The sequence below is a fragment of the Heterocephalus glaber genome, unplaced genomic scaffold (genome assembly GCF_053883595.1).
Source record: "Heterocephalus glaber isolate CG9 unplaced genomic scaffold, H.glaber_assembly_v1.0 deba00001812, whole genome shotgun sequence".
NCBI lineage: Eukaryota > Metazoa > Chordata > Mammalia > Rodentia > Bathyergidae > Heterocephalus > Heterocephalus glaber.
This window is the reverse complement of record NW_028258483.1, coordinates 44,923-63,550: the sequence shown is the minus strand read 5'-3', so window position 1 is coordinate 63,550 and position 18,628 is coordinate 44,923. Positions and strand designations below refer to the sequence as shown.

Sequence of the window (18,628 nt, the reverse complement as noted above, 5' to 3'; positions counted from 1 at the left end):
TCAAAATAAAAATAAAAAAGGCTGTGCTGGGGTTGTACTTCAGTGTGAAGGTCCTGGGTTCAATCCTTAGTACAACAAAACCAAGAAACAAAAAATGAAAACCTCCAACACCCTCCCCCAAACAAACAACAACAAACAAAACCAAAAAACCAAACCCCTAAAACCAAAACAAACAAGCAAAAAATTAGCCATTTGAAATGTTCAGTTTGGTGGCATGTAATACACTGACAATGTAGGAACTGTGATTTTAATAGGGTTGTTAGAGGGGCCTACTGAAGTGACATTCCAGTCAAGACCTGAAAGAGATGATGAGAGAACTATGCAGATATCTGGGGACAGCATGGGTAGGGGAATAGCAAAGCCAGGGTATGAGGATGAGAGTATGTCTGAGGTAGCAAAGGAATAATAAAGAGGCTTTGTAGGTGAAATGGAGTGTGCTGGAGGTGAGCAACAGAAGAAGAGGTAGATACAGAATGGGGGTCCAGATCATCAGTGCCCCACAGAGCTGTCCACAATGAGATGTTCTATATTTTTGTGCCATGTAATAAAGTAGCCATCTGCCACATAGGGCGATTGAGCACTTGAAATGTGGATAGTGTGACTGATGAACTATATTTATAATTTTGCTTAATTTAAATCTAAACAGTCACTACTAGCTGCCATTAATTGGAAGGCTCAGGTTTAGATTGTGTAGAATCTTGTAAGTTATTCTGAAGAGTTTGGGTTTCTTCCTCTGAATAATATGAAAATCTATGGGAGGATTTTGAGCTGATTTTAACAGCCACTTTGGCTACTGTGTTGAGAATAGAGTGAAGGGGACAAAAATAGAAGCCAAAAGACCATTTAGAAAGCTATTGGTGCTATCTCTGCTAAGATTATGGAGATAATCTAGTATATAGTATGTTCTTAATAAAATATTTGTATTACAATTTTCTTCCAACCAAAAGGGATTGAAGGCATAAATCAATGGTAGAGTATGTTCTTAGCATATAGTAAGCCCCGGATTTTATCCCCAGTACCAAACCAAACCGAACCAAAATACTGAGTCTTCTATGAGTCAGGCTCTATTTTAGGTGACAGAAGTTACTCAGTGAAAGAAATAAAGACCTTACATACATGAACTTTGTATTATTCTAGTTAGTGACTGACAGTATACAGATAAGCATCGTATGTCAGACTGGCTCAATTTTCAGACATAAATTTAAAGGAGGATATATGTTCACTTATTTTCATCTTGTCTGTTATTTGCCTGGGTGTAACTTCATTTGGAGAGATAAAAACAAAATTTGACGCGGAGGTCACTTGTGACAATGATACCCCTCTCTGGGACTCTTATACCCGATGCCTGTAGGGGCCTTCTGGTGATTTCATGGTGATGTGAGCTGCAGATGGACCTCTGGAACTCGGAGATGCCCCACAGGGTAGGCTGTCTCCATGTTAATCTCCTTTCCATTGCACAGGCTGGAGAGCCTGTGATAAACCTGAGGTAAGGTCAGAACTTCCTGAGAGAATATCTAGCAGTTTGGGCATACTCGCCTGAGAACTTAAAACTCATGATAACAAAATACATAGGGGTGAATGGATTAGGGGCAACAAAGCAAAGCCAGGCCAGGAGGTAGAGCTAGGACTGTTAAGTAGGGTTCTAGTCAAGGATAAGATGGCCACTTCATCACTGCACTGCTCCATGGATGTGGACCTTGTCTTCCCACCCTATAATGTCTGACCCAACCATAGTCTTGAGCTGGTTGAGATAGTCCAAACTGCAGCTCCTGGTCCCTGAGTCAATGGGGAGCAAAGAAGGTAGACCCGTGGCCTCTTACTGTTATTTTTATATTGCCTAACCCCAAACCTAGGACTGTCACTTTCAGTAAGTTTAGGTGTTTGTTGAAATTAAATGAAATATTTACAGCTGGGCTTAGATTTACAAACATGGCTATGGAAACTCATGTGAAATATGATTAAAAATATTTCATAAAAAGCATAGGATTAGTTCTCTTGAGGTGGTACTTTAAAAACCCAAGTATTAAATGTTAATGTGACATAATCTAAATCTCACCTGTGCTTTCCAGTCTCTTTTATGGAAAAAGTAGTCCTCAAAGAAATTCAGAGGCTCTTTTCTCCTTAGCATTTCTAATTTCTGTATGTCTTTGAAAGGTTTTCCCATCACCATCCCATCCACATTAGGAAATAATGGAGAGATGGGTATTTTTGAGTATGGGCTATCTGAAGGGTAATTACACCCTAAAAAGATAAAAAACAGAAATAGTATCACAAACAATGAAACTCTCATAAAAGACAAACTCTTGGTGCCCGTTTTGCTCTTCATCTATGCTTCTCCTCAGTAGCCATGCTCTTCTTCTTCACTCTCCTCTTCCCATTCCACATCCATCTGTAGACTCCGGGTTTCACCCTAATGTCTAAGGACTCAGGACAAGGGTATCTTTGCTTTCAAATGACATCTGTATGACAGAGATTAATAGTTACTCAAAAGAGGCTCAGGTCCTGCTCTTGGCCACAAGTATTTACTTCTGATGAGTCCTATACAAATAAATCCTTTAACCCAGCTAAGGAGGTGAAGGATCCCTATGATGAAAACTATTGATCTCTGAAGCAAGAGATTAAAGAGGATGTAAGATTTAATGCAATCTCTATTAAAATACCAACAACATTCTTCATTGAGCTAGAAAAAAACAACAATCCTAGTATTTACATGGGAACAGAAGAGACCCAGAATAGCCAAAACAATCCTGAGCAAAAAGAGCAAAGTGAGAGACACCATAATTCTGGATTTTAAGTTATACTATAAAACTAGAGTAAAAAACAAATCAAAAACCCAAACCCCATATCCAACATGGTATTCATACAAAAATAGATATACACAGTGGATCCTTGACTTAGGAACTCAATTCATTTGCAAGGGCTAGTTGTAACTCAAATTGGCTCCTCTACACAGCCTTCAGAGCCTCTCTCCTGTATAATTTTTTTTTTTTTTTTTTTGTACAGAAGATTGAACTCGGGTACCTCTGCTTGCGAGGCAGGTGATGGAACCACTGAGCTAAATCCCCGGTGCCTCTCCTGTATAATTTTAGGACACAATTTCTTCCAGGCAGATCTCAGTGTCCTTATAGAGACATCGGCCAAGGATTTCTCAGGTAACCCTGCACAAGAAAGGATGTTGTAATGTTCCTTCTAGAATTCTTTTTTTTTTTCCCTTCCAGAACTCTTTAAGGGTTAAATCTGTATCTGAGACCATCTGGAAGCACAAATGGCCACAAATTCGGGTCATAACTCAAGACGTTGGCTGTAAGTTAAAACCAAAATTTTGGTCATAACCCAAGTTGTTTGTATGTCAGGCTGACTGTAACCCCAGGGTCCACTATAGACCACTGGAATAGAATAGAAAACACAGAGATTGCCCCCAGCGCCGAGGAGCAGAGCTGCCCCCAGCACCCAGGAGGTGAACCACACAGGTGCCAGCAGCACGCACCCCCTGCCCCCCATATATTGAAATGAGAAGACACGTAAACAAGTCTCAAAACCAGACTTCCAGATCACCTAAAGCAACCCCAAAGGGAAACAAGATGGAACAATCTGATACTCACCCACCTGGATTCCCTGAACTGGCAACAAAAAAGGATCTGGAAAAACTGAAATCAGAAATAATTTCTCAGATATCAGCAGAGACTGTGCCCATAGTGCAAGATATGATTAATAAATCTAGAGAGGACACAGATTAAAAAAATAGAGGAGCTGAGGAACATGATGGAATCCCAACACAGGAAACAAATGGAATCCATAAAACAGATGCAAACAGATTTCCAGGAGATTAAAAACTTCACTGAAAGGTTACATGGCAGAATGAGCCAATGTGAGGACAGAATTTCAGATATAGAAGATAAGATTAAAATTAGTGACCAGGAAAAGAAAAAATTCTTTAAAGTAGTGAGGGGCCATGAGAAATCAATCCAGCAGCTGCTAGACAATGCAAAGAGTAACATAAGACTGATCAGAGACAATGAAGAAACAGGAGAGAGTGCAAATGACATAAAAAAAACTTCAAAGAAATGATGGCAGAAAGCTTCCCAAGAAGGGGAAAAGAACTTGAAATACAGAAAAGTGAGGCACATAGGACTCCAACTAGCCTTGATAAAAAAAAAAAAATCTACACATAGGCATATAATAGTTAGGATTCCAGAAATCCAACAGAAGAACAAAATTCTACAAGCAGTGAAAGAAACAAATCACATACAGAGGAAAGCCTATCAGAATCACAGCAGACTTCTCAAGGCAAAAAGAGCTTGGAGTGATGTATTCCAAGGCCTAAAGGAAAACAGCCTCCAACCCAGATTGATGTACCCTGCAAAACTATCTTTCAAAATTGATGGAAAAATAAGACACTTTCATGACAAAGAGGACCTTAGGAACTTCATGAATACCAAACCAGTACTCCAAAAAATTTTACACAATATCCTAGGAAATATTAAACACAAACAGGGAGAATCCAACAAAAAGAAAAAGTCATGACAATAATAAGTCAATACGTATCAGTTATAACCATCAATGTTAATGGTCTAAATTCACCAATCGAAAGAAAGAGACTGGCAGAATGGGTCAAGAAGCAAGATCCAACAATATGCTGCATACAAGAAACACAATTCAAAAAGAAACTCATAGACTGAAAGTTAAAGGGTGGAAAACAATACTCCATGCGACAGGAACCTGAAAAAAAGCAGGAGTAGCTATCTTCTTTCCAGATCAAGTGGACTTCAAACCAAAATCTGAAACACTCTGGTCCCAAGAATTTCAGATAAGGGATACTCAACTTGTATGTACAAATCTATTGTGAACATGTGTTTTCATTCCTCTTAAGTAAAAACTTAAGAACAGAACTGTTGGTTCTTAACAGTAATACAAGAAATTTCCATATTGTTTTCCAAAATGCTTTTATCATTTTACATTCACATTAGCAGTAACAGAAAGTTTTAACTGGTTCACACCTAAGATGACATCTGTTCTTTTAAAACTTCTAACTTCATCTCCCTAATGAGTGTATAATATGATCTTGTTATTTTACTGATTAGTATTTTTCTGATTCTAGTGTTGTAGACCTTTCCTTGTGCTCTACTGGCTATTTATCATCTTCTTGTGCCTATTTTTAAATTGGGTGGTCTATTAATGAGCTGTAAGAGTTCTTTTTTTTTTTTTAAATTTAAAAAAAATTTTGTTTTGGTACCAGGGATCGAACTTGGGTCCTTGCACTTGCGCAGCAGGCGGCGAAACCACTGAGCTAAATCCCCGGCCCTGTAAGAGTTCTTTATATATTCTGGTCATAGGTCCTATGTATTATAAATAAGTTCTGTTTAAGGACTACTTTTCATTTTCCTAACAATGTCTTTTAAAGTTCTAAAGTTTGATGGAATCTCATTTATCAATTTTTTTCTTTTATACATCATGTTTTTTGTATCCTAGGAAATTCTTGCCTACCATAAATTCATGAACATTTTCCCTTATAATTTCTTCTTAAAGTTTTAGAGTTTTAGTCTTTCATATTTAGGTTCATAGATCCTTTCAAGTTATTTTTATGAATGGAAATAAAGGGATGAGGTTAATTTTTTACATACGGATACTAGGTGTTCCAGTACCATTTGTTGAAAACACTATCTTTTCCTCTGCTCTTGAGTTTATGTTCTATAAAATGTTAATGTTAAATAATCTTTCAAAAATCAGTGGACCATATATGTGTGGTTCTATTTCTAGGTTCTCTGTTTTATTCCATTGATCTATATGTCTTTTCTTATGCCAACACTGCCTTGATTACTGTAGTTTTAGAGGAAGTCTTACAATTAGGTAATAAATGTCTTCCAACACTGTTATTTTTTTTTCTTTTTACTTTTCTAGGTCCTTTTACTCCTACATAACTTTTAAATTTCAATATCCAATTCTTCATTTACACCAAGTACACATAGACCTGAATTTTTATATATACCTTGTGTTTTCTAATCCTGCTAAATTCAAATACAAGTTCTAGGGGCTCCTCGAGATTTCTTAGTATTTTCTCTGTAGATGATCATTTCATCTACATATAAAGATTTTGCGTCTACCTTGGCAGTTCTATCCTAATTGTGTCATTTTATTGCCAGACTATTTTGGTTTGGGCCTAGGTTTCAAACTTTAACGGACAGATGAAGAGTAGGCCTATCTGCCCTTGTTCCCCACCTTAAGGAGAAAGCATTGTATCTTTTCCATTCATATAAGGAGTTTTTGCTGGAAGTATGGAGTACATGTCTTTTATCTGTTAAGTAGGTTCTGTTCTACTTCTAGACTCCTGATAGATTTTACCATGAACAGCTGTGGAATTTAGTCCAATACTTTTTCTGCAACTATTGACAGGGTCATATAACTTTTTCCTTTCTTCTGTTAAAAGGATTACTTATGGGGATGGATCTTCCAATGCTGCACCAACACTGCCATCCCTATAATAAAACCACCTTCTACATCCTGCCAGATCTGACTTCTAATAGTTTGTTTGTTAAACAAATTTCTATCTATGTTCATACTTTTTTCTTCTATTATCTTTATCCAGTTTTAGTTTTAGCACAATGTTGATTTCCCACAATGAGGGGAGAAGTGTTTCTTCTTTCTTCTGCTTTAAATGTTTGACACAATTCATCAGTTAAAATGTATATGAGCCTGTTGTTGTCATATAGATAGGTTTTCAAGCTAGGAATATACTTTCTTTAATAGGTGCTATTCAAATTTTATATTTCCTCCAGAGTTAGTTTCATTAATTTGTCTTCCAAGGTACTTCATAGAAGTTGTCAAATTTATTTCAAAAAAGATTTTTGTAATATGGATTCTATTTCCTTTTAGATTCTGTAAAATCTGTGGTAATGCCCTCTAAATCTTGATCTTGTAATTTTAAAAATGTATAATTGAGGGCCAGGGATTTAGCTCAGTGGTTCTGGCGCCTGCCTCTAAAGTGCAAGGTCCCGTGTTCGATCTCCGGTACCAAAAAAAAAAATGTGTAATTGGTATTGTGTAAGAGGAAGAAAAGTTCTAAAGGAGTAGGGGAAGTGGGAGGGGTAGGGAAAAGGAAAGTAGGGAAAAGAAAAAATATGAGAAAAGGAAAAAAAAAATGGCAACAAAGTCTTTGCAAATAGGGAAGGGTGGAGGAGGTGAAGGGAGGGCAGGGAAATGGGGAAAAAAATGAGCACCAAGATACGTCATGTAAAGGTACAAGATCCCAATGATAAATGTAACTGTATTGTATACCTAAAATGTACCAATAAACTTATTGGGAAAAAAAAAGGAAAACACAGAAACAACCCCATATACCTTCAGCCATCTGATTTTTGACAAAGAGGATGTCTTAGTTACTTTTTCTCACTGCTGAGACAAAATACTCGATACCCAAAATTAATGGACGAAAGATTTATTTACCTCACAGTTTGTAGAGGTTTCAATTCATAGTTTGTTGGCTTCAGGGCAGGGTGGCATGGAAGAGGGACATCACAGAGGAGAAACAAAAGGCAGCAAAGTAGTAAAGAAGTAGCAAGGGACAACAGCAGCCCTCCTTCTGTCCCTTGTGTTCTATCCAGGCTATACTTCCTTAGGGCGGGTAGCACTCACACCCAGGGAGGGCCTTCCCATTATCCACTCCCAGAACTATGCCAAACCATCCAGTGGAATAATTTAGTAATCACATACTCTTGATCCCAGCATCACACACTCTAGATCCAGCTGCCTCTGAAAAGCCCCACCTATGCCTCCATAAGGCTTTGGGGGGACATCTAGACACAAGTCACAACAAAGACCAAAAAGACATGTTGGAGAAAAGATAACCTTTTTGAAAATGTGCTGGGAAAACTGGTTATCCACATCCAGAAGATTTAAAACTAGATTCATACATCTCACCCTGTACTAAAGTAAAATAAAAATGGATCTAAGACTTAGATGTAAAAACAGGAACATTGAGCTAGTATGGTGCCACGTACCTGTAATCTCAGTATTCTTGTTGATCCCAGACTGGGTGACTTAGCAACTTGGTGAGACACTGTCTCAAAAATAAAAAATAATAAAAAAGGGCTGGGAATATAGTTCATTGTAAAAGTCCTGGGTTTAATTCCCAGCACCACAAAAACAAACAAAACAAAGACTTCCGGCAAACCAAAAACATGAAAACAGGGGCTGGGGATTTAGCTCAGTGGTTCCGCTGCTTCCCTTGCAAGCCAAGGTCCCAAGTTCGATCCCTGGTGCCAAAAACAAACAAACAAACAAAAAAAACCCATTAAAACTGCTGGAAGATAACTTAGGGGAAATACTTTAAGCCACAGTGTGTACAGGCAAGGATCTCTTGAATAGAAATCTAATAGCACAGAAAATAGTATCAAGAATCAATGAATAGTATTATTCAAATTAAAAAGCTTCTGTACAGCCAGGCTTGATGGTGCACACCTATAATCCCAGCACTCTGGAGGGTGAGGCTGGAAGATCACTGTTAATTCAAGGCCAGTCTTGGCCACATAGTGAGCTCAAGACCAGCCTGAACTATATAGCAAGACCCTGTCTCAAAAATTTTTCTTAAAAAGCTTCCGTACAGCAAAGGAAACAACAGAGTGAAGAGACAACCTACAGAATGGGAGGGAAATGAGCTACTCCTCTGATAGAGGGCTAATAGTTAGAATATATAAAGGACTAAAAAAAATTAATCACCAAAAAACAAATGACCCAATTAAAAAAATAGGCAAATGAACTGAAGAGACACTTCTCAAATGAAGAAGCAGCAGTGGCTTCAGCATCTTTAGCCATTAGGGAAACACAGATCAAAACAACTCTGATTCCGTCTTACCCCTGGTCAGAATGGCTTCCAAGGGCCGCGGATTTAGCTCAGTGGTTTAGCCGCCTGCTGCGCAAGCGCAAAGACCCGAGTTTGATCCCTGGTACCAAAAAAAGGAATGGCTTCCAAGAACACACAAAAGAACAAAAGCTGGAGAGTATGAGGGGAAAAAAGCAACACTTCTACACCTGTTGGTAGGAAGGTAAACTAGTGTGGCCACTATGGAAATTCCTCAAAAAACTAAAACTAGAAATTCTACTTGACTCAGCCACATCCCACCTGGGTGTGTTTCTGAGAGTTAAAGACATAGTATGGTGATACAGTAAATACTTACCCATGTTTATAGCAGTGCAACTCACAGCAGCTACACTATAGAAACTGCCCATCACCAGAAAAATTGATAAAGAAAATGTGGTATATATGAGGTGTGATTGAAAAAATATGATGAATGTTTAAATACAAAATATTATACACAAAGAAGAAAGTAATATAGATCAGGGCAGAATCCAGTGAAATTGAAAATGAGCAGCTTTAAAAAATCAATAAAGCCTGCTGGGTGTGGTGGCACAAACCTGTTATCCCAGCACCCAGGAGGCTAAGGCAGAAGGATTGCTGGGAGGTCCAGGCCAGCCTGGGTTACATAATGAGTTCAAGGCTAGCCTGAACTGCATAGCAAGAAAATTATTATAGTAAAAGACATTATCATCCATCTCCCTCAAAATACTCCCTCTTGCTTTTTTTTTTTTTTTTTGGTACCAGGGATCAAACTTGGGATCTTGCGCTTGCACAGCAGGCTCCAGAACCACTGAGCTAAATCCCTGGCCCCTCCCACTTGCTTTGAACATACTTATCCCATCATTCTTGCCACTTTCTGAAGCATCTGTGGAAATACTGTTTTGTGAATGTCTTTAGTCGCACTGTTGTGGCTGGCTCAATGTCCTGAATTGATCCAAAACATTTACCTTTCATGGTTATTTTGACTTTGGGGAAGAGCCAGAAGTTGCATGATGCCAGATCTCTAAATAAGGTGGATGAAGACACACTGTATTGGCATTGTCTTTCTGTTAGATGGCACCGGGCAGCATTCACTGTATTTTTGATCACACCTTGAAAAGACAGTCATGAAAGAGGACTTCTGGAACTGTTTCAGAAAGTTGCAAGAATGATGAAATAAGTGTGTTTGAAGCTAGGGGGAATATTATGAGGGTGGTTAGTGGCAATGAGTCTTTGTAATAAATTTTAAAAATGTTAACACTTACTGTATATTTCCATCATACTGCATATACACAATGAAATACTCTTCAGCCATAAAAAAGAATGAAGTCATGGAATTAATATGAGAAAATGCAAAAATGGAAACAAAGTCTTTGTAAATAGGGAGGGATGGAGGGGTTGAAGGGAGGGCAGGGGAATGGGGAAAAATAAGAACCAAGAGAAATTATATAAAGGTGCAAATTTCCAATGATGAATGCCATTATATTGTATACCTAAAATGTACCAATAAAATTAATTTTTTAAAAAAAGAATGAAGTCATGGGATTTGCAGGAAAACGAGTGGAACTTGAAACTATTGTGTTAAGTGAGGTCAAATACAGAAAATTAAATATTACATGGCTTCTTGTACAAGAAGCCTAAGACAGCAAGAAATGAATGAAAGAGTTCAACAGAGGAGAGATGACAGGAAACAAAAAGGTAGACTTGTTGGAGATGGGAAATAGATTTGAGAGAGGAAGAAGGGGCAAGTAAAGGGAAAAAAGGTTATCAAGATATGCTATAGAAAGGAAAAATTCTGAGAAAAGAAAAAAATGGAAACAAAGTCTATGTAAATAGGGAAGGGTGGAGGGGGTGAAGGGCACACACAGGTAATGGGGAAAAAAATAAGAACCAAGATACATCATGTACAGGTACGAGCACCCAATTATAGATGTAAACGAATTGTACACTTAAAATGTACCGATAAAAGAATTTAAGCAAAAAAAATACTATATCCATATCCATATTTACCAATCCTCCAAAACAAATGTAGCTATGATGTATTGCAAGCATACACTAATAAAAAATTAAAATATCCTTTTAAGGAGTGGAAAGCAAACAAATGGCTCTTACTTTTGAGCTCTTCAAGAAATTTAAATAAATCCTTTTCACTTGTAATTGCAATTCGGGCAGCGTTAGAAAAGGCAGCTGTGCTTGAGCTTGGAGTCATGCACATACCTGGTTTAAATCTTCTTTTTCCATAACCCATAGCATTTGGATTCCACAATACTTCTGCATTGATATCCTGGAATTTTCTTCGGAAGTAGCTTTAAAAAAAAGTAATTTAAAAATAGATAAAAGGAGCTATAAGACAAAAAGAAAAATGTTAAATTACAAGTTATATATGCTGAATAAATATATTTTAAATCTTATTTGCATACTCAATAATATTTGGTTTTTGTTTTTTTGACATAGGGTCTCGCTATGCAGTTCACGCTGGCCTTGAACTCACTATGTAGCCCAGGCTGGCCTCAAACTCATGGTGATCCTCCTGCCTCAGTCTCCCACGTGCTGTCAATAATATTTGAATGTTTATTTCTGTGACATTTATAGAATAAATACTATTATTATTATTTTTGCAGTACTGAGGATCCAACTCAGGACCTCATGCATTCTAAGCAAGTTCTCTAGCATTGAGCTACATCCTCAGCCCTTATTTTATTTTGAGACAGTGTCTTGCTAAGTTGCCCAGGTTGCCACGGTACTTGCAATCCTCTTGCCTCAGCCTCCCAAGTATCTAGGATTATAGGCATGTGTCACTATAAGACTTCTACTATAATTTCCATAGGCCATTTGACTATCTTGGCTTTTGATTTCCTTCATCTTGCTCAAGACTATTTGATCTCATGTACATAAATACCCAAGACCCTTGACACATCCCCTAAAATGGCACTATCTTGAATATACATGAGTCATGTTTATACTACATTACTTTGTGTTGGGTTTTAAAATGCAACTTTTTGATTAAAATAAATTCTTGGGTCTGGGGGTGTGGCTCAGTGGTAAAACACTTGCCTAGCATGCCTGAGACACTGAGTTTCACTGTCATCACAAGAGGAAAATGCAGAGGAAGAGGAGGAAGAGGAAAGGGGGAAAAGCAGAGGGGGATAGAGAAAAGTTTAATTTCCATAAATTTTATGATTTCTAAAATTCTTGTTGATGAGTAGGTTTATTTCATTGTAGTCAGAGAAGACACATACTATGACTTCAATTTATTTTTTAATTTTTTGGTACTGGGGATCGAACTCAGGTCCTTCCACTTTCGAGGCAGGCACCGGAACCACTGAGCTAAATCCCCGGCCCTTCAATTTATTTAAAAAAAAAATTTTGTTTTTTTTTGGTACCGGGGATCGAACTCAGGACCTTGTGCTTGCAAGGCAGGCAGTGAAACCGCTGAGCTAAATCCCTGGCCCTCTATTTAAAAACAAAAATTATTTATTTATTTATTTATTTGATACCAGGGATCAAACTTGGGACCTTGTGTTTGCAAGGCAGGCAGCAGAACCACTGAGCTAAATTCCTGGCCTGACTTCAATTTATTTTGAATTCTGAGACTATTTTGTGGCCTAACATGGTCTATCCTGGAGAAGGTTTCATCTGCTGATGAGAAGACTATTTTGTAGTTGTTGGATGGAATGTTCTGTAATATCTCTTAAATTAGGTCCACTTACTATGGCATAAATATCTAAAATATCCCACCTTTTGACTGATCTGGGCTACTGAGTGAAGAATTGTCTTGGGCCACATATAAAATACATACAATATAGTTAATGTATATAAGCAACAAAATTTCTCTTTTATATTTTTATTGTAACATTAAAATAGAACACAAAAGCCCAATTTTAATAATTAAATAAGAAATATGTGTTTAATAAGAATAAATGCCCCCTTTAGGGCATAACTATGTGTAGGTAGGTCGAAGTATCAATAATTGCTTGCCAGTCAAATGCGGCTGACTGTGTGTGTCAGGAGCAGGAGGGGGAGGTGGCACTGCACTGTGCCTCCTCCTGCACAGCATTTTGTTGTCATCTATGCAGTCTACACTTGAGCACCACACAATGGAGTTGTGGAAATACTTGTAAAAATCACATTACAATTTACTCCTACAGTCTTGAGGAGCACATTACTCACTAGCTGTCTAGGGCCACATGTAGCCTGTAGGCTGCAGGTTCAACACATCTGGTCGAACATGTTGATGTTTTTTTTTTTTCATCTGGATGATCTGTCCACTGATGAAAATTATGATTGTAATGGGCTATCTCTTTTTAGATCTAGCCATGTTTGTTTTATATAATTAGGTACTCCATTTTGGGTGCATATATATTTACAATTGTTATTTCCTCTTGCTGAATTCATCCCTTTATCATTATATAACGACCTTTTAAATCTTTTTATAGTGTTTGACTTAAAGGTTATTTTAGCAGATATAGATACAGCTACTTTTGCTCACTTGTGTTTTCTATTTTCATAGTATATCTCTTTCCATCCTTTGTTATTATATTTGTGTGTCTTTACTGGCTAAGTCAGTGGTTGTGAACCTATGGCATGCATGCTTCAGTGGACTGTTTGTATCATTGAAAGATCTGAAAGGTTCGCAATCATTGGGCTAAGTGAATTTCTTTTTAGAAATAATTTTTATTTTTATTAGTATATATTGACAGTACATAATGATTACATTCATTGTGGGGAGCTGGTACATCTTAATTCTTTTTACTTCTCCTCCTCCCTGCCCTCCCCCCTCCATCTCTTGGTAGCTTTCACATTTGCAAAAGATTTGACTCCTTGTTTCCTATTATCTATTTTTTTTTTTTTTGAGAGTCATACTATGTAGTTCAGGCTGGCCTTGAACTCACTATATAGCCTAGGGTGGCCTCAAACTTGCAGTAATCCTCCTGGCTCAGCCTCCCAAGTGCTGGGATTATAGGTATACACCAATAGGCCTGGCCTCTACTATCCATCCTTTATTTTACTCTTTAAATTATTTATTAAGTGAATTTCTTGTAGGCTGCATATTGTTGGGTCTCATGACTTTTTTGACCCATTCAGCCAGTTTACATCTTTTAACTGGGCAATTTAATCCATTTACATTCAAGGTTATTGTTAGTTAGGTATGGTAGCACATACCTGTAATTTCAGCACTCTGGCAGACTGAGGCAGGAAGAGTGCAAGTTCAAGCCTATCCTGGGCAACTTAGTGAATTAGCAAGACCCTGCCTCAAATTAAAAAATGAAAAAGGTTTGGGAATGTAGCTCTGTGAAGGCCTTCAGTTCATCCCCAGTACCAAAACCATGTAAAACAACAAGAAAAATACAATAAAAGTTATTGTTAAGTAAACAAATATGCGTTGTCACTTTTTTTTCCTGTTTGCTTGGTATATTCTTTCTTCCCCTCTTTTTGTTAATGTTTGTGGTTTGGTGGTTTTCTGTATTGATAAGTTTGATTCTCTTCTGTATTATCTGTTCTACTTTTTTGTTTGTTTTGTATTTTATAGCAAAACATTTATTGGTGTTTTTCAGGCATACATAATGATAATAACACTCCTCATAGGGAATTTGCACCTGTACATGATACATCACATCTCTTTTTTTCCCATTCCCCCTCTCAGGTCCCTTCCCCTCCCTATGTACAAACGCTTTGCTTCAATTTTTTCTTCTATTTTCACTTTTTTCCTTGTCTTTTTCTTCCTTTTCCCCCTCTCCTCTCCCTAAGTTCCTCTTTACATTTGAATATTTTCTTCCTAGTTCATAGTATCTATTACACGCTTTGGTCTTTATTTACACTTTCAGTTTCTCACACCAGAGAAACAATGTGAGATTTACATGTGTCTGATTTATTTCACTTAAGAGTATGGTCTCAAAGTGCATCCATTTACCTAGAAATGACTCAAGTTTATCCTTCTTTATGGCAGACTAGTATTCCATTGTATTAAAAAATACCACACCTTCTTTATTCATTCATCTGGTGATAGGCATTTGGGCTGTTTTCGAGATTTAGCTATTACAAACTCTGCTGCTATAAACATGGGTGTGCATATATCACTGTTGGTATCACTTTAAATTCTTGTGGGAAGAAACCAAGAAGAGGAATGGCTGGGTCAAATGGAACCTCTAGTTTTAGTTTTTTGAGAAATCCCCACACTGATTTCCACAGCGGTTGCACCAGTCTGCACTCTCATCAACAGTGAAAAGCATTCCTTTTTGTTTTACTTTTCAGATAAGGTCTTGCTTTGTAGTTCAGACGGGACTTGAACTCACTAAGTAGCCCAGGCTATCCTCAAACTCTCAGCAATCTTTCTGCCTCAACCTCCCGAGTGCTGGGATTACAGGTGTGCACCACCATGCCCAGCTGTTTTACTGTTGAGATTTGTACTTTTGTATGTTTTCATGATGACAGTTATCATATTTTTGTTTCTAGCGTAGGACTACCTTAAACATTTCTTACAGGAATTATTCTGATGGTGATGTATTCCCTCAGTTTTTGTTAGTCTTAGAAAGTTTTTATTTCTCTTTAATTTCTGAAGAATAGTTTTGCTGGGTATAGTATTTTTGGTTGGTAATTCTTTCAGCATTTTGAATAAATCATCCTATTCTCTTCTGGCCTGTTAAGATTTTTTGAGGTTTGCTGTTAATCTAATGCGGATTCTTTTACATGTGACTTGATGTTTTTCTCTTGCTATTTATAGAATTCTGTCTTTTTCTTGTACTTTTGACAGTCTGATAAAAATCTATCTTAGAGAGGATTTTTGTTGGGGGGAGGTTGAGTTTTATAGGGATCCTTTGTGTTCCTTGGACTTGGATGTTCATATCTTTTCCAAAATTTGGAATATTTTCAGCAATTTCTTTGAATTGCTTTTCTTTCCTTTTTTTTTTTTTTTGGTACTGGGGATCAAACTCGTGACCTTGCGCTTGTGAGGCCAGCGCTGGAACCACTAAGCTAACTTCCTGGCCCTGAACTGCTTTTCTATGCCATTTCCCTTTTTCTTCTCCTAAGATCTGGAACATTCACAATGCAAGTTGTCTTGCCTTAGAAGTCTCTAGACCCACCTGCTTCATTCTTTTCCTTTTTCTTTTCTTCTCTTTTCCCCTCTGTAGGGAACAGGGAAAGGGGATGTTACCAGACGCCCTGCAGTGGGTCCTGGTCTCCTGTGAGCCATGACAGCCCAAGGCGAATTAAAGAATAAAGACAGGAAATGAGACTTAGAGGAACAAGCTGGGTTCTGGGCCTGATCAGTGCTTCTCTGGACAGCAAAGATGAAGCCACCCAAGCTTGCCACTATTTATTGGGTTTCTAGGGAGTAACAGATGACTCAGAAGGCGGTGAGAATGCTAAATTGACAAGGATCTTATAATCAGAGGAAAGTCTTGGAGGGTGGCAGTAATCCTATGACTTTGAGGATCTTATGCTGATAAGATTCTGATTAGGATGGTAAGATGAGCAAAGACATTCTTACAACAGTAGGTGAGATGAGTTAAACTGGCAAGGAATTTGTCCCTCCCCAAGCAAACCTTTCTCTTACTACTTGGTTCTCAATGAACCAGGATATCTTCAGCTGATGTAATCTTGCCCTTGAGTGTCACGGGACCACTGAGGTCTTAGCTGTGACCGGAGGCAAAAATGGAGTTATGTTTTGGCATGTCATAGCTTGCCTGTAGGCAAGAAGACTAGGCCTAATCATAATTTAATTGTGAAATGATTTTTCCCCAAAATTACGTAGAATGGCTCCTGACACCCCTCTGTCTTCCCTCTCTTTCTTTCCTTCTTTCTTTCTTTTTTTTTTTTAAATCTGACTGAATCATTTCAAAAGGCCTGTCTTCTAGCTCAGGAATTCTTTCTTCTGCGTGATCAATTCTGCTATTGAGGCACTCAACTGTCTTTTTTTTAAATCCCTCTATTCTTTAGCACTAAGATTTCTAATTGGCTCTTTTTTATTATCTGTTTGTTAAATTTCTCATTCAGATCATATACTTTTGCTGAATTGTCCCCTTGTGTTCTCTTATATCTCATTAAGTTTTAAAAAATTCATTCTTCTGAATTGCCAGACAATCCATTCATTTCCTTTTCTTTGTTGCTAGACAGTTATTGTGTTCTTTTGGAGGTGTCATGTTACCTTAATTTTTCACGCTTCTTGTGTTCTGATGTTGGTATTTGTGTATCTGGTAATGAGGCAGGAGGTAGCTAAGGAAAAAGCTGGAGGAAGAAAGAGCTTTCCCTAAAAGCCCACTTTCTGGGCTAAATATGAGGTGTAAGGTAATCAAGGAAATGTTTGGGGAAAGAAGATAGGGCCTGCCTTGGAGCCTGCTTTCTGGGACTGGATCTACCTTCTCAGTTAGACATTAGCCCCGGACCAGGATGCCCAGGTCTAAATTACAATAGGAAAAGGTAGCCAGGTAATCTAGCTAATATATAATAAGTCCCTGGGCACACACCCAGTGGTCTGCAATCCTTGGCTGACACCAACACTAATTACCATGTCACTGACTATGCAGATTGTGTGTGGCATCCAGAGCTCATGGCTATTGGTGAATGGGTTTTAAGGGCCATAAGAGCTCAAAAACACCACTACACAATGGAGGAGCCAAGTCAAGACACGCTTTGGCAGGAGTCATCTTTAGACCAACCCCTCAAACCTACCTCAAATCCCAAGGTTTAAAACTTTCAACATCAAGCCCTCTTGAGGTGTGAGCTCTTCTCACTGACCAATCCAACCCGGTGGAGTTTATCTTGTCTTTTGTCTTTCAAATAAACCTTTGATTGTGCTACCACACTTTTGGGTATCTTGCTCAAATTTTGGTTTAGGACATCAAGAACCTAGACAAGAGCCCTACCAGGTAACAGTAGGGTAGTTGCATCTACAAATTTTTTTTAATATTGAGGTTTCTTAGAAGTAATATGATAGGTTGAAAAAAAGACTTTCAGTGATTTTTTTTTTTTTTTTTTTTTTGGTACCGGGGATCGAACTCAGGTCCTTGTGCTTGCGAGGCAGGTGACGGAACCACTGGGCTAAATCCCTGGCCCTTTTCAGTGATTTTTGAAGATCAATTTCTCATTTAAAGAATAACAAATGTAACAATGAATCATGTGCTGTGAAAAAAGGTTGGGTATATAAAGATGAATATGTCACAGTCAGTCTTTGATACTAGAGACTTTAAATACACATAACTGTCTCCTCTACCTTGCCATGTGATGCTCTTCACCATGTTACAGTGCAGCAAGAAGGCCTTTGCCAGATGCTGAGCAGATGCTGAGCAGATGCTGAATAGATGCTGGCACCACACTACTGGACTTCTAAGCTTCCAGAAACAATGAGATATCGAACATTATAGATACCTTTTTTCAAATTTTCTTGGTTAATTTTGCACATCTGCTTTTTCATATAAACTTTGAAATTTGCTTGAAAAGTTCCAAGCTGAAAACAATTCACAAAACTCTCCTTTTCTTTTCTTTTTTTTTTTTTTTTTGGTACTGGGGATCGAACTCGGGTCCTTGCGCTTGCGAGGCAGGCAGCGGAACCACTGAGCTAAATCCCCAGCCCCATAACTCTCCTTTTCTATAGTTAGATGATGTTATAAATTTGTTTGATCCATCATCACCTGCTATAGTGAGCTGGGCTGTAAGGCAGTAACACAAAACCTCATCCATTACTCATGTCAGGTGTGATATGGTCAGGTAGCCACCTTCTGTCTGGTAACTGTACTGCTGGAAAATGTGGTCCCAAAGTTACTCTTTTCCCTCATGAAAATTTACAGCAAGAATACAGTC

At 38.0% G+C, this 18,628-nt stretch overlaps 1 protein-coding gene across 1 annotated transcript in view; it reads right to left on the bottom strand.

The window, feature by feature from the left end:
• Positions 1-6: 6 nt before the first annotated feature.
• Positions 7-18,628, bottom strand: part of Efcab3 (EF-hand calcium binding domain 3) — a 61,273-nt gene continuing 42,651 nt past the window's right edge. The window contains exons 13-14 of the mRNA XM_087203847.1: positions 10,943-11,136; positions 7-2,241 (exon numbers count right to left, since the gene is read on the bottom strand). Coding sequence (XP_087059973.1) covers positions 2,024-2,241; positions 10,943-11,136 — 412 coding nt within the window. The 3' untranslated portion in view covers positions 7-2,023. The remainder of the gene's footprint in view (positions 2,242-10,942; positions 11,137-18,628) is intronic.